Source organism: Macaca nemestrina, chromosome 1 (assembly GCF_043159975.1).
Source record: "Macaca nemestrina isolate mMacNem1 chromosome 1, mMacNem.hap1, whole genome shotgun sequence".
Lineage (NCBI taxonomy): Eukaryota > Metazoa > Chordata > Mammalia > Primates > Cercopithecidae > Macaca > Macaca nemestrina.
This window is the reverse complement of record NC_092125.1, coordinates 148,750,827-148,766,126: the sequence shown is the minus strand read 5'-3', so window position 1 is coordinate 148,766,126 and position 15,300 is coordinate 148,750,827. Positions and strand designations below refer to the sequence as shown.

The window sequence follows — 15,300 nt, the reverse complement described above, 5'->3', positions numbered from 1 at the left end:
AATTTATTTCCAAAGGATTACTTCTTTCCAAGCAAGCTGTCTTCATGAAGTACTAAATTCTTTCACCAGTACAGATTTATCAGAACACCTTGGACAGTGCTACAAATCTAAGAAGAAAATTAAGTATCCTTTAGCTAGGGAGTAGCCTCTGCCTTAAGTCAAGGGCTGGTCTGACTAGGTCTAGATGAAATTTTCAGGACCACCATCTTGATGGCTTGCAGATAAGCTTGGATCCTAGAATCTGAGGACACACAAACACACAGAAAGGGCCAGGGTCTGTCAAGGGTCCTTGGTGAGCTCTGTGACCCGTGCCGCTCCTCATTTCTAAATATTCCCGACTTCCCTACTCTTGTGCCCTTGCTGAGACGTGTGTGTGCATACAAACAAAAGCTATATATTTCTACCCTGAGTTTCCACACTTTGGACCCCCTCCAGACACCATTCTGAATATGACACTCTGCTGCAGGGTACTAAAAATGGTTCTTTCCTCAAAATAAAACCTTTAAAGATCCCTTAGTAGCTATTTGGGGACTGGAATTCAATTTCAATTCTCTACCCTTTGGCCAGCTATAGATTCAAAATGCTTACATAAAACATTGAGAGTATGTACTTCATGGCAAATTTGATTTTTCTTCTGCAATAGAAATTTGTGCTGTAGTTACCACAAACTATATTTTTACTTAGAAAATACACAAAGCAATAATGCACCTCAACAAGAGAGAACAGATCTTTCAAAATTTTATTTTATAGGTAGCTTTGATAAAAGCTTCAGATAGACCCACATACTATACAGAGTTTGTGAAATCTACACTTTCAAATCATAATATTCTCTATTTTAGGCTATTATATTTAGAAGCATGACTTCTCAAATCCTGTTATTACAAGTAGTTCTTGCACATAAATGTTATATCATAATAGCAAAAAAAATGTAAACTTCTTTTGCAAACTACATAAATACTATAATATCTGTCTTGAAGTTATTCTCATTTTAAATCAGAATACACTCTAAATATTTTACATAGAAAACTCTGGTTGGTAGCCTATGTGTATGAAACATTATTTTTTCTTTCTTACTGACTTGTCTTTCATGTTGCCTACTTACGTCTCTAAAGGAGAAAAATTCAAAATAGAACCCAGATCAAAATTTAGTTCACATGTAAGCCAGATACCAGAAGGATGCCGTTAACCTTGGGAAAAATAAGAGATATAAAATTATTCTACATGCTCAATCCAACATGCCACCAGTTTGTATGGAGGTAACTGAAGATAAGGACTGGAGTCAAGCTCATATTTCATTCTATGTGGAAGGGATTCAGCCTGCTTATCAATACAGCTTTTACTCTGATGTATAGAAACATCTGTTTTCAAATGAACACCTCTTTCTCTTTTCTGGTACAGCACAACAGATCATTGCTACAGCTCTAGTCCTAGAGTGGAAAGTCTAGGTGGCCTGGGAATTGATTTTGCCTTCGCTGTCCTTTGAGTCTTTAAATGCAAAGTGAAGTTGTTTAAATACACACATGCACTCCCTGACATTCTCTTTTTTTTTTTTTTTTTTTTTTTTTGAGACAGAGTCTCGCTCTGTCACCCAGACTAGAGTGCAGAGATGCGATCTTGGCTCACTCTGCAACCTCCACCTCCCGAGTTCAAGTGATTCTTGTGCCTCAGCTTCCCAAGTAGCTGGTACTACAGGCATGTGCCACCATGCCTGGCTAGTTTTTTGTATTTTTAGTAAAGATGTGGTTTCACCACGTTGCCCAGGCTGGCCTCAAGTGATCCACCTGCCTCACCCTCCCAAAGTGCTGGGATTACAGGCATGAGCCAGCGTGCCTGACCTCTCTTCTTGATTCTTCACACTGTTCTTTGGTCCTCTTATTCCCCTGCCCCTTTGCTGAGTTTTCTCTACCTGCTCCTTAAACATTGGTGTTCTCTTGGCTTCTTTTTCTCTTACGGCAGGAGTATCAACTGGATGTTTCATAGGCACTTCAAACTTCACATTCTCTTCTCCTTGTTTTCTGCATTAAACCCTTTACTAGCTCTCCACTGTTTTTCACCATCATGAGGGAAAACGAGAAATAATGTGGGCTGGTGGGAGGCAGTCTGGGGCGGTAACCCTGTATCTGAAATACTCTAGGGATCCATGTTTCTTTCAATAGTCAAACTAAGCATTCCCCAATCCCATCCCCAGATATCTTTGAATAAAATCAATAAAAATCAGTAAAAACAGGAAATACATATATATACACACACACACACATGCATATATACACACATGCACGGAGGACCATACCAAGGTCTTTTTCAGGTCAAAAAGGATTTTCACATTGACCTTTTTTGTTACTTTTAAGTAAGTATTTTTCCTCAGAATGTTCCTTTAGTTAAAAATCAGGTTTAATCTGGAGCTCTTACGTAGATTTTTCTTTGATTCCTACTGAACACCTACCTACTGGCCATGGTTTCTTTGAGGAAAAAAATACCATTGCTGAAGCATTTCTAAACATTGTTAATGCGTGCAGAAAGGACTACATGGACTTTCCAAGCAGCTATATAAGGCGGCTCAAGTAACGTTATTATTTATTTTGGTCTAAGCCCTTTCATAACATCCTTTTAAAATACAAAGAGAATGGCTACGAAATGGTGCCAGAGCCCAGAAGGCCCAGCCGGACTGACAGGAGCCCTGAGCAGTTCACAGGACAAGTAGGGACCCGCCGTACCTCTCCCGTTTCTGTGCTTTCTCTAAATGCACCAGGTCCTCTCTTTACTGCCCATGCTTTTAAACTATGAAAAACAAATTTTAAAAGAAATCTAGCAGTGATTAATGGAGACCTCAAATAACACTGTACATGGGCTTTGTTAAGAGACAGGTAACCATTCTTAACAGCTCTTTTCCCAGAGGAGGCCTGGGTGGGCAGAGAGGCGTCCAGAGTTTAGGAGCTGCTTTTATTGCAGACTGTGCCTTGGCTAATACTATCCTCTATGTACTGGCTGCCTGTGTCACTCCTGCTGAGGACCGTGGAGGGGACGCGAGAGGGACGCCTCTCTGGGTTCTCCTGAGAGAAGCAGCAGATCATCTTCTTCATGGTGCCGTACATGTCCTCGTCCTTGTAGGAGTAGATGATGGGGTTCATGACGGAGTTGAGCAGCGCCAGCAGCAGGAACCACCTTTTCACGTGCTGCACACCACACTGCCTGCAATTCAGGCCATCGAGGAGCAGAACCACCAGGCCTGGGGTCCAGCACACCACGAATGCCCCTGCAAGGAGAGAAGAGGAAGCAACAGACGCTCAGACCTTAGGGTGCTTATTCAGGTTTTCTTCTCTCCCAGCCTTCAGCCAGTGGCATCAAGGGGCCCTCATGATTTGTTCTGACAACTGCAAGGCAAACTTCCACCTACCATCTGAGCATTTGAGACCTGCGCTTGGTACAGGCAAATAGCTGGGAACCTCCTTGACTATCAGTCACATTTCTTTCACTTTCTTTTCTGCTTACCCAGGTCTTGTGATTATGAGAGGCTCACATTTACATTCTGCTTAGGAGGCATTGCACATGCATGATCTCCGTTAGTTCTCTGAACCACACTAGGAGGCTGTTGCACTCATTACCCACATTGGACAGACAAGAAAACCAAGGTCCAATTCTAGGGGGAGATGAGGGGAGAACTCTCTGACTCCAGGGCTCCCACACTTCACCCTACATTCTGCTGTTCTAGAAATCAGATTTTCTAAATGTGCACTTGAAAATAAGACACAATGAGTCTATGACATCCTCCTAGTGGTTTAACTAAGTCACCTACTCATAAATTTCATTCTTCATAAATTCATGTGGATGCTTAGTAAGCACTATATTCTTTTTGATATATTCATGGGCCATCTGCATAATCGTCTGCTCTACATTTAGATTTTTTGGTCAGAAATAAATCTTTCATGATGAGATAGTTAAAAATCTGCTTTTCAGACTCTGTAATTGAACATGAACAGTAGTCTGTTTTGAGTCTCTAGCCACAGGATCATACTTACCTTACGTCTAAATTTCACGATATTTTTCTCCTATAAGACATGGATCTACTGTTTCCCTACTATTATCATAACCTCAGATAGCAATAATGACTAATCTTTATACAGCACTTATATAGGCGAGGCACTGGGGCAAATGCTTTTGTTGATTAACTCACAGGACCACACTATGACACTGGCATTATTATTATCCCCAGGAAACTGAGGCACAAGAGAAGTTAAGTAACTTGTCTATGATCAAATAACTCTTAAGAGACATGATTTTGAACAGAGGCCATCTTTCTCCATGGGCTGTGCTCTGGGCCACTATATGACCCGCCTCTATAGTATGATGTGGTTGCTTTTGTCGAACGTCCTTGTCATCTAAATGCACTTGCTTGTCCATTCATAAATATTCATCTGAAGCTTACAATGTGCCAGAAGCTGTACTAGACAGTGAGTGAGGTGAAGGCCATGCACTCAGGGAGCTAAAATACCAACAGAGGAGACGACAAACAAGCAAGTCTATAGATGATATCACCAACTACTCTCCTGGTTAGAATTAGTTCTGCACAGCATTTCTCTTGTTGCTTTATCTTCCTTCTAAGAGATATAATACTAAGCAGGGTAAGCCAAGGATTATAGAGAGGCAGTGTAAGGGAGGGAACAGGCACGAGCTTTGGGGTCAGACACATATGCACAGCTCAACCTATGAGCGACCCGAATTATGAGAATTACTTTACTTTTCTCAGCCTCCATTCCCTCCTTTATATAATGAAGCTAATAAACCCAACTATGTGAGGTAGTGGTTGTGAGGATCAGAGGTCACGGAAAGTGGTACCCAACACTGTGGTGGGTTCACTAAGCAGCAGTTATCATGAGGTGCTTTGTTTCCACAAAAAATATCTATAGGTTTAGTAGCTAGCAGGGGGGTTGAATTCCTTATTTCATAATTACAGTTCAGCAGTGGTTCCCTTTTTTCTCCACCCTGTATTATTATTTTTGGTCTGGCTGATATATGTGAATAAAGAACTGGACTTGGAGATAAGAGATCAGAGATTTGGGTCCTAATTCTTCACTTACTGTACAACTCTGGGAGACCCATGTCATCGCCCTGGGCTCGGCTTCCTCAGCTGTAAACTAAGGACTGACTTTAGGCTAGGTGTGAGTTTTTCTAGTGGTGGGGCAGAACTCGTTAGTGGGTGTGCAGTCAATGTGACAGGTTCAGACTGGTGTTTTGTTTTATTCAGACTGGTTTGAAACAAATGAAAGAATTGGATGGGAAGCCAAGTTTGGAACTACCAGCTTGAGAATTCATTTTAGTAAGTTTTTAGCCATACCACCTGATAATTGTGTCTGAGAAACAAGTCAAATTTGTTTGAGTTTTATGGAGAATTAAAAGCCATAGTTTCACAGAATTCAGCAGTTTCCTACTTGGAAAAGAGTTCAGAAGCGGCTTAGCCCTATCTTTCATTCATAGGAAAAAGGCCTTCCCTTCATACATCTCAGGACAATCCAGGCAAAGGAAATGCCCTGGTCAAGGGAGGCTCTTCACCTGCTGAACAATGGTTGCTTCTCTTAAATGCCTTCATTTAGGCCGGGCGCGGTGGCTCACACTTATAATTCCAGCACTTTGGGAGGTTGAGGTGGGTGGATCACCCAGGTCAGGTGTTTGAGAACAGCCTGGCCAACATGGTGAAATTGTGTCTCTACTAAAATGCAAAAATTAGCCGGGTGTGGTGGCAGGTGCCTGTAGTCCGAGCTGCCTGGAAGGCTGAGGCAGGAGGATCGTTTGAACCCAGGAGGCGGAAGTTGCAGTGAGCCGAGATCATGCCACTGCACTCCAGCCTGGGCAATAGAGCAAGACTCCATCTCCAAAAAAGTATAAACTAAAAAAATATATAAATACCTTCATTTACTTGAAAAGGATTGCATCCAAACTCTGCCTGTTATACTCTTCCATTTGTTTTGTGTGATCTTCTGCAATAGCCCAGGAAAAGTCTGTGCTTTCTCTATGTGATGCCCTTCAGGTTTTTGAAGACAGTTAATGCTTCGTGTCTTTCTTTAGCCTTTTCTCCAGGAGACACATACATAATTTTATCTACTGGTTCCCAGATGGATACCTCTGGACTCATTCATATTTGTTAATGCCGAGGTTTTTTTTTTTTTTAAAGTAATCTGGGCTTCACACAAACTCTTCTTTGAACCCTGCTGGTTCCCAGCAGTCATAGACTGAGCATTGAGACTAAATACTCAAAAGACATTCCTTTTAGTTTTTTCTTATGGAATTTGTGCAGATTGGTAGGCAACTGACTGATACATATTTTCCAGGATTTATCTCACACACACACACACACACACACACACACACACACACACACACGCCCTCCCCTCACTTTTAAGCATTAGTCCAGTTACCTGTTTGAACGTTCCTGACATCTCCACATTCTCTATGAATTCTCCAAGACTACAGAGCTCAGGGTATGGGGGTGTGTGGGGAGGTCTTATATTTAACTGCTGACATAGAGCAAAACCCCCCAAAGAATGAACTGTTGGATAAACTGTGCATCTCTTCTGAGATGTGTTTGGAGAGAGATCTTGGCCTCCAGGTGGAGGAGGCTTGGAACAACTGTGTTTCCCAGGGTCACTGCCGGGGAGCATCAGCTCAAGGCAACATCTCTGAAGCACCTGTTCTCTAGTTTAGCTATCTAGTATGTTTGGGCTGTTCTGTCAAAGAAGATTTGCCTTTTGTTGTTCACTGGAAACAGTATAAACATAAGATCGGCAAGTTTTTATTTCTCTTCTGATACCACGGCCAGCTGATCAGCCAATATTTTTGCTGGATTCCTTCCCTCCTTCCTCCTCCATCCCTCCCTCCCTTTCTTCCTTTCCTTGCCAAAAAAAATAAAAAATCTTTCCTTTAACAAACCAAAGAATGATGTAATTGTGATATATGCAGCTTCATGGTCAGACACGACATACTACAGAGGGGGCCTTAAGTCCAGAGGTACCCTCCCACCTCTCCTTCACTCTCTTTAGTAATAAGATGCTTTATGGCCCACAGTCAAGCAGCCTAGCATAAAGACAGGAACATGGCTCTGGTGCCAGGCTGCCTGGGTTCAAATCCTGGCTCTTCCACTGATCAGTTGTGTGCCTTTGACCACATCACCTAACTTATCTGTGCTGTAGTTACCTCAGGTTTAAAATGAGGGCAGTATTAGTACTATTCCCAAGGGATTTATAAAAATCAAATGGATTGATTCATATACAATGATTAAAACAGCACCTGACACAAAATCATTGCTCAATAAAAAGTTTATAAGGTTTTAACTGAATGAATTATTTTATGTAATTCAATGAAAAGGGAAAATATGTAGAATTACCATACGGCAAACAGCATCAATGTGAAGACTTATTTGGAGTGTTGGGTCACGTGATTAATTCAAAACAGAGTTTTGTGCTGGGGAGAAAACTTTCATGATAAAAAAATCACATCATTAAAAAATTTAAAAATCACATTAAAAAATTCACAACTAATAATATGAGCGTGGGGTTTTAGGAAAACATTGGCAATGTATTTTTATCCTTTTTTGAGTGTGCGTGTGTGCGATGCACACTTGCAAGAGGGGTGTACTCTATTATTCAAACAAAACTACAAAAAAATTGTGAACTTTAAAAAACAATGCTTAAAAGAATAAAAAATAAGAATACCTGTTTATTTACCACCCAAGTTAAATAACTTAAAGAAACTTAAAAGAACACTATTGTATCTTTAGAGCCTCCTGGGTGCCCACCCCAGTAGCCCTCTCTCCTGCTGAGATAAACATATCAGGCCGGGCGCGGTGGCTCAAGCCTGTAATCCCAGCACTTTGGGAGGCCGAGACAGGCGGATCACGAGGTCAGGAGATCGAGACCATCCTGGCTAACACGGTGAAACCCTGTCTCTACTAAAAAAAAAAAAAAAATACAAAAAACTAGCCGGGCGAGGTGGCGGGCGCCTGTAGTCCCAGCTACTCGGGAGGCTGAGCCAGGAGAATGGCGTGAACCCGGGGGTGGAGCTTGCAGTGAGCTGAGATCTGGCCACTGCACTCCAGCCTGGGCAACACAGCGAGACTCCGTCTCAAAAAAAAAGAAAAAAAAAAAAAAAAAAAAAAAAAAAAAAAAACATATCATACATTTTGGGCTAATCATCTTCTTGCTTTTTCTCATGGTTTTCCAATATATGGATGTAATGTTAGACATCATATTGTTTAGATTGATCTGTTTTTCAACTGTTCCATGATTTACATTGATTTTGGTTATCAATGCATTGGAATTCACTTCTAACATCTTATTTTGTTATTTGTTTCATTTTTTTCTATGTTTCGTTTTTTTCCCCCTCTTTTTTTGTATTGAGATTTTTTTTTTTTTTCATTTCCTTTGGTTTCATTTTCCCCCTTCCATTGGTTTGGAAGTTATAGACTCTATTACATTTTGACTTACATGTTTAACAAAGTATAAAGTTGGCCAGTGTTTGTTCTTCCTTCCCGTCAACATAAGGACTTTGGAACACTGCCACCTGGATTTTTTGGAATTATACAATTTCATATAGAAAGGACTCTTCACATCAAAGTTGGTAGTCATAGCTTTTGATGTCTGGCTTGTTTAGTTTTTCTCTCTTGACAACACAGTAACCCTCTCTTGGGAATAGCAGAGAGAATAAAAGTGTTACTCTGTTATGGGAAATACAGATCACTGCAGCTGGATGGGGCCTTAAAGATTACTAGTGTTTTTCAAACTTTTGACCAAGCCAAATGGAAAAGGAAGGAACTTTTAAAATAATGCATATTCCCTGGTCCCACATCAGACCCAATAGTCAGAATCTCGGGTGGGACACAGAAATCTGCAGGACTAAAAAGTTCCCTGGGTGATCATGATGCACAGCCAGTTTTGTAACCTGTTTCCCCATGCTGACCCACAATGGTTTAATCAAGCTGACTCCATAAGCAAAACCGTAGATGCCATATAGACTTAGCAAAAAGCCATGGAAAAGAGAGAGGGAGCAGAGTTTTTTCAAACGAGAAAATAAGCATCTCTAGAGATGAATAGCTTCAACTTGCACTTGGGAAAATGTTTGAGCACATATGCAAAAATAAATACACAAAGAGTGGCAGCAAAAGTAGTCTATAGGCAAGGCATCCACAGTCCTACTCTGCTGCTCTTTGGCTCGCCGTGCCAGGAATGCCTTCTCACTTCCTAATCTGAGGCCTGCTTTTCTTTCTAAGCTTAGTGCATACTCTGCCTTCTCCACTGGAGCTCTCCCATCTCTCCCACCACAGTGTCCATTTCCTCCTCTCAACTCCTGTAGCACTTTCTACCTATAGCATTCACGTGGCACCGGGCACATTACCTGCTTAATTCCTCTCTAGCATTTCCTGAGAGCTCTGGGTCAGGCAGTGTGCTCAGGGCTTTACATGCACTTCCCCTGTAAAACTCACAGTCCTACAAAGTTGCTACTTTTATTATTATCCTAGACTAACATACAATAAATCTGAAATTTAGAGTAGCTCAACAGTTTGTCCTAGGTGCACAAGCCAAAAAATAGAAGTTATCATTTGAACTCAGGCCTGACTTCCACATGCAAACTCTTGAGCACTGAACTATACTAGAGGTAGTTTATAATACATATGTCTTGTGTCTCAGGTGTGTTCTAAGCTCCCTAAGCATGTACGCTGTGCCTCATGTGTTTGTATTCTTAGAACTAAGTATCGAGCCCCACACTCAGTAGCACAGGAGATGAGCCAGGTGAATGTGACTGAAATTTATTCATCCCTTCAGGGATTGACAGGGATGGAACCTGGACCTGATGACTCTAACTCCTGTTAATGAGGGTCTCAGTCGAAGTGACACTCAGTTGAGCTGGTGCTGAAGGGCAAGAATGACTCTGCACTGGTGAGAAACAACGTGATGCATCTGGGCAATTCCAAGTGGCTCAGGATGGTTTTAACCCAGGAAGATGATTGAGGAGTAAGATAAAGTCTGAGAGGTGAACACAGGGCTAGATTCAGAAGGGCCCTGTGTGTAATAATCAAGAGTTTGGATTTATTACAGATCAGACAGTAATAAGCCTTTTTCAACCAGGATTTCATGCAGAAAATAAAGTCTGAATGCCCTTAGGCACCCATTGTATGTAATGAACTAACTTCTAAACATCTAGAATGGTGTGAGTTATGTGCCATCCTTGAAAAGATTTAAAAAAATATTTCTATGTTCCACGGTTCATAAAGGAACCCCATTGAGAAAGTCTAGATCAAAGTTTTTCCAGACAAAGTAGCAATTCAGTGGGTTGTGAAGTCAATTTAGTGAGTTGCAACCAGCAATTTTTAAAAAAAATGAAATAGAAACAGAAAACATCAGAGTGCATCAAGTATAGTAAGGGCATGTTTCATAAAACTTGTTTCAATTACACAGAAAAATAAGTGTGTGAACTGGGCTGTGATACAAAATGTACATTATTTCTTACTGTGGGTCCTGAATATTTTTTTTTTAAAGTTTGAAATCCACTTCAATACATCAGTGGTTTTCAAACCACTTTTTTTTTTTTTTTTTAGTAGAGGAATACTTTTCCTAAAGGAAATATCTCGTTAAACTTCAAAATCAGAGCGGCTCTGACTCATTGCGTAGCAGAATGGGCTGTCATCTTCATACTCCAAACAGCCTCTCCCCATACACGTCCGCACACCGAGGCCCCTCTGAGGGACTCTTGGCAACTCTACTGACCACTACTTTAAAAACACTGTTATAGAATGGTAGTTCTTTGAAGATTTTGAATCAGGGATGTGAACAAATACTGTATTTTAGAGTAAACCTTTATCTGAGTGCTCGGGACAGACTAGAGGTATTTGTGGAACTAGAAGTCAGTTCCAATCTGCATCAGAATCATCTGAGCTGCCTGCTTAAAATTCCGATTTCTTAAAACCTAGTCCTGCTAAATGAGAAAGTGAGGAAGGTGTGATCTAGGCACCTCCATGTTAGCCATCTCCCTGGGGAATGCTTTTGCATAGTAAAGTTTGAGTACTGCTGGCCTACGAAGGGAGAGTCATTTGAAGACTAGCTAAAATCCAGGTGAAACTATTAGGATAACCCAAATGTCCATCAGTGACAGACTGGATTAAGAAAATGTGGCACGGCCGGGCGCGGTGGCTCAAGCCTGTAATCCCAGCACTTTGGGAGGCCGAGACGGGCGGATCACGAGGTCAGGAGATCGAGACCATCCTGGCTAACACGGTGAAACCCCGTCTCTACTAAGAAATACAAAAAACTAGCCGGGCGAGGTGGCAGGCGCCTGTAGTCCCAGCTACTCGGGAGGCTGAGGCCGGAGAATGGCGTGAACCCGGGAGGCGGAGCTTGCAGTGAGCTGAGATCTGGCCACTGCACTCCAGCCTGGGCTACAGAGCGAGACTCCGTCTCAAAAAAAAAAAAAAAAGAAAAAGAAAATGTGGCACATATACACCATGGAATACTATGCAGCCATGAAAAGGGATGAGTTTGTGTCCTTTGTAGGGACATGGATGCAGCTGGAAACCATCATTCTCAGCAAACTATCGCAAGAACAGAAAACCAAACACCGCATGTTCTCACTCATAGGTGGGAACTGAACAATGAGATCACTTGGACTCGGGAAGGGGAACATCACACACCGGGGCCTATTATGGGGAGGGGGGCGAGGGGAGGGATTGCATTGGGAGTTATACCTGATGTAAAGGAGGAGTTGATGGGTGCTGACGAGTCGATGGGTGCAGCACAGCAACATGGCACAAGTATACATATGTAACAAACCTGCACATTATGCACATACACCCTAGAACTTAAAGTATAATAATAAAAAAAAAAAATTAAAAAAAAAAAAGAAAAAAAAATAAATCCACCAAGAAAAAAAAAAAAAAAGAAAAAGCAATGGTTGTGGAGATGATCAGAGAAGTTGTAAGGGGGAAGGAAATGTGAGACCTGATGAATATTTGGATCTAGGAAGTGAGGGGAGGAAAGACTCCAGGGTGAGTGGGTAGCATGTGGCTATGATAACTAAGCAGGGAGACAGGAGGGACAGGTTTAAGAGGAGGAGACAGTGTTCAGTTTTAGGCGTCGGGCACTTAGAACGTCTGTGGCTTCTCCGGTTGGAGATGTGTAGAAGGCAGCCAGGAGCGTGGGTCAGAACTCTGAGAGCTCCAAACTGAAATGCTGATTTGGGAGTCATCAGCAGTAGGTGGTAACTGAGGCAAATGTCCTTCTATTAATAAATATTTACTAAGCAATTACCTACCATGTGCCAGTGAATGCCTTTATGATGACTAAGTTTGTATAACAAACCTATTTCCTTCTGTGGCCAAGTGACAGGTCAGTTATATTGATAAGAAGCAATTTTTTTTTTAAATTTTAATGATGCTCTACATTCCTTCAGTACCCGTTTAAGAGACTCACTAATAGTTCGATTAGACTATAAATAAGCTTTCCTCTAGTAATTAAATAAACTAGTTTGAGAGCTGTACTCAAAAATCAATAACATGAGTCCAATGTTAAAGTTTAGTGAATAGTATGCTAGAATATTCAATTACAGCACTGAGATGATATCTTAATGACTGCAATTTAAGGTAATCAGAAACATCAAATTAAGGAATGTCTAACACTTTGGAAGGTATAATTATATTGGTGACAAGCGAAGTAAAAGATCTTGCAAAGTCCCTAGTCAACATTATTGTTTAGATACTCGATAACAACCCCCACACCCAAATTTGGAAGTTCACAAAACACCTCAAACAGTACCTTGGTTAATACCTCATCGCCACATTATAGGAAATAAGAAGGGAGAGCACCCTCCCGTCGGAGAAGCACCCTCCACTGGAACATATTTCAGATGGTTCAGCATTCCTGGGGTTTTCGTGATGGACAAGGTCTCAGTTTACACAAGGCCTGTTCAATACTCAAACTTTTCTATTCCTTCTATTTAGACTTGCAGCCATATTTCCATCTGTTTAAAAATTCACACAGGCAGTTAATCAAAGAATGTTGACATATGAGTGGCACACAAATAAAACATCCATAACGATACAAACAATCACGCAGAATACTCTCACTTTGCCACATGGACTACTAATTTCATCAAAAGGGAGGATATATTTTAAATCTGTTCACTCTCTTATTCTTTGTTTTTAGTCTAGGAAAAAGCAGCAGGGCACAAGCAATAATACTAACCTAGTAAGCCGCAGGGCCATCTGATTTACTAAAATAGAAAATTATAACTCTACATAAAAGTCAGGTTTGTGGACCTCATCCTAGGGAGGCATTCTTCTTATTTGAAAAGGAATTGTTAAAGTAGAATTTCAAAGTAAGCATCTACTTTTGGTTAGAAGCATTATAATGTATAAGTCACATATTAACAGAATATTCAAGTGAAAATGCTCTTACGACATTAAAGAATTTGATTAACAATTTAAAAATAACACTTTCAGATGTGGTATGCAGTCCAATTCACATTCATTTACCCACAGCATTTCAGAAGTCCAATAACTCAGAAAATAGATTGCCACATATATGAAAGGAATGAAAATATATACCTTTAGTAAATCTGACTTACATTTTTATTGTAGAAAAAAGGACACTAAGAGGCTTCAAATCGATGATGAGCAGTTAAACATTCCATAAATGATTCATTTAACACTATTGTTACTACTGTTGGATATTTTGACTCTAACAACTGGTTTTAGATACTTGTTTTAAACTTGTGGCCAGTTTTCCAGCTTTGAAAACTGAAAATCTTGATACCAAGGGCAATAAAAGATAAAATTTAAAGCAGAGGCATACCAGCTAGAATCACTGCCTAGACCTAATTCTAGTGTTTAACTACAGGCAACAGCTGGAAGTCATAAACCGTGTAAGAAAACACCATCTCCACCTCCAGATTCCACTTTAAGTGTTATGTGTTCTAAACAGCAATGCCTCAGTACTTCACTAGCTATTATATCAAGGGCTCTGTGGCAGCTAAAAAAGGTGAGGTCAGCTGTGTGTACTGACAGAGCAGCAGCTATTTGCCTGCTATAATCTTAAAGAATGACAGATCCCAACTAACCTTCCCAAGGATTGGACATTCTTCCTACTGAAGTCACTCCTTTGGATTCAGAAGTCCTCTGTGGCAACTCACCTAGAAATGCTAACATATTAGGCTATGGGCATGTAATATTTAATCACATAAACTGTCATTAGTACAGAACAGGGCCCTGGGGGAATGTATAAGAGATATCTCTGATGGGGTTGAAACATTGTGAAAGGACTACAGCACTGGACATTGCACAAGAACCTTGACCTACCTAGGACACAAGATTCTGGACATAACAGATGGCACAAAAATCATTCGGAGTTCAGAGGAAAGGAGTATGAATGAAGTGGCAGGCACTGGGGGAGTGGTTGAAACCATGCTGCCTTACAGACAGATGGGCCTGGAAGAACTATAGCTCAGGAATGACATGGTCCTGACACAGGCTACCACTTTCCATCCTCCACTCATGGTTGATAAACCATGACACTATTTGTTTCCGGGCTCAGATATGACCTAGAATCTCTTGCAGCACAATGCTCCAAGCAGTCTCTGGCAATCAAATAGAATCAGCCTTGAAATGAAACCTCCTTATCCCCATTAGAGTAAAATGAGCATAGGGTTGAAATTAAGCAGACCCTGAATTGAAATCCTGGTTAGGATTAAGGGCAAATCAGCTCACCTTCCTGGGCCTCCATTTCTTAACTATGGAATGAGCATGATGATATGACCCAATAGGATTTTTGTGAAAATTTAACGAGATAATATGTGGAAAGTGTCCAACACAGAAAGCACTCAGAAAATATTAGTTCTGACTACCCAGATAGTGTTGGTTACTTCCTCTGCTGTCCTTCTTAGCCAACTTATAAGCAGATCTGGGAGAGTGTTTCAGTTGCTGCTGTGTGCCCACACGTGTGTGCACACACAATTTCTCACACTCTGCCCTGTTTCTGTATCCATCTGGCTGTCCTGCTAGACTGAGACCCTCGGGGGAGATCTCTTTTGTGTCTTATTCAACTTAGATTACCCAGTGCTTCGCCAAATGCCACACACCTAGTGGTGCTTAATAAATGTTTGCTGAATGAAGGAGTAAGGAGTCTTGATTCAAGTCCAGATCCTGGACTACAGTGTGAGTTTTAAAAGGCCATTCTATTTCTCTGCTCCCAGTATCTCCATCTATATGTTACTGGGATTGGACGAGAATGCCCTGTAAGGGTCCTGTCTGCTGTTACATTTGATGGT

The 15,300-nt window shown here is 41.1% G+C and overlaps 1 protein-coding gene across 8 annotated transcripts in view; it reads right to left on the bottom strand.

Annotated features, from left to right (window-relative positions):
* Window positions 1-722: 722 nt before the first annotated feature.
* Window positions 723-15,300, bottom strand: part of LOC105482759 (lysophosphatidic acid receptor 3) — a 107,146-nt gene continuing 92,568 nt past the window's right edge. For all 8 annotated transcript variants that reach the window (XM_024793066.2, XM_071088651.1, XM_071088821.1 and 5 more), the window contains one exon: window positions 723-3,253. In XM_024793066.2, the coding sequence (XP_024648834.1) occupies window positions 2,928-3,253 (326 nt within the window). In that variant the 3' untranslated portion in view covers window positions 723-2,927. The remainder of the gene's footprint in view (window positions 3,254-15,300) is intronic.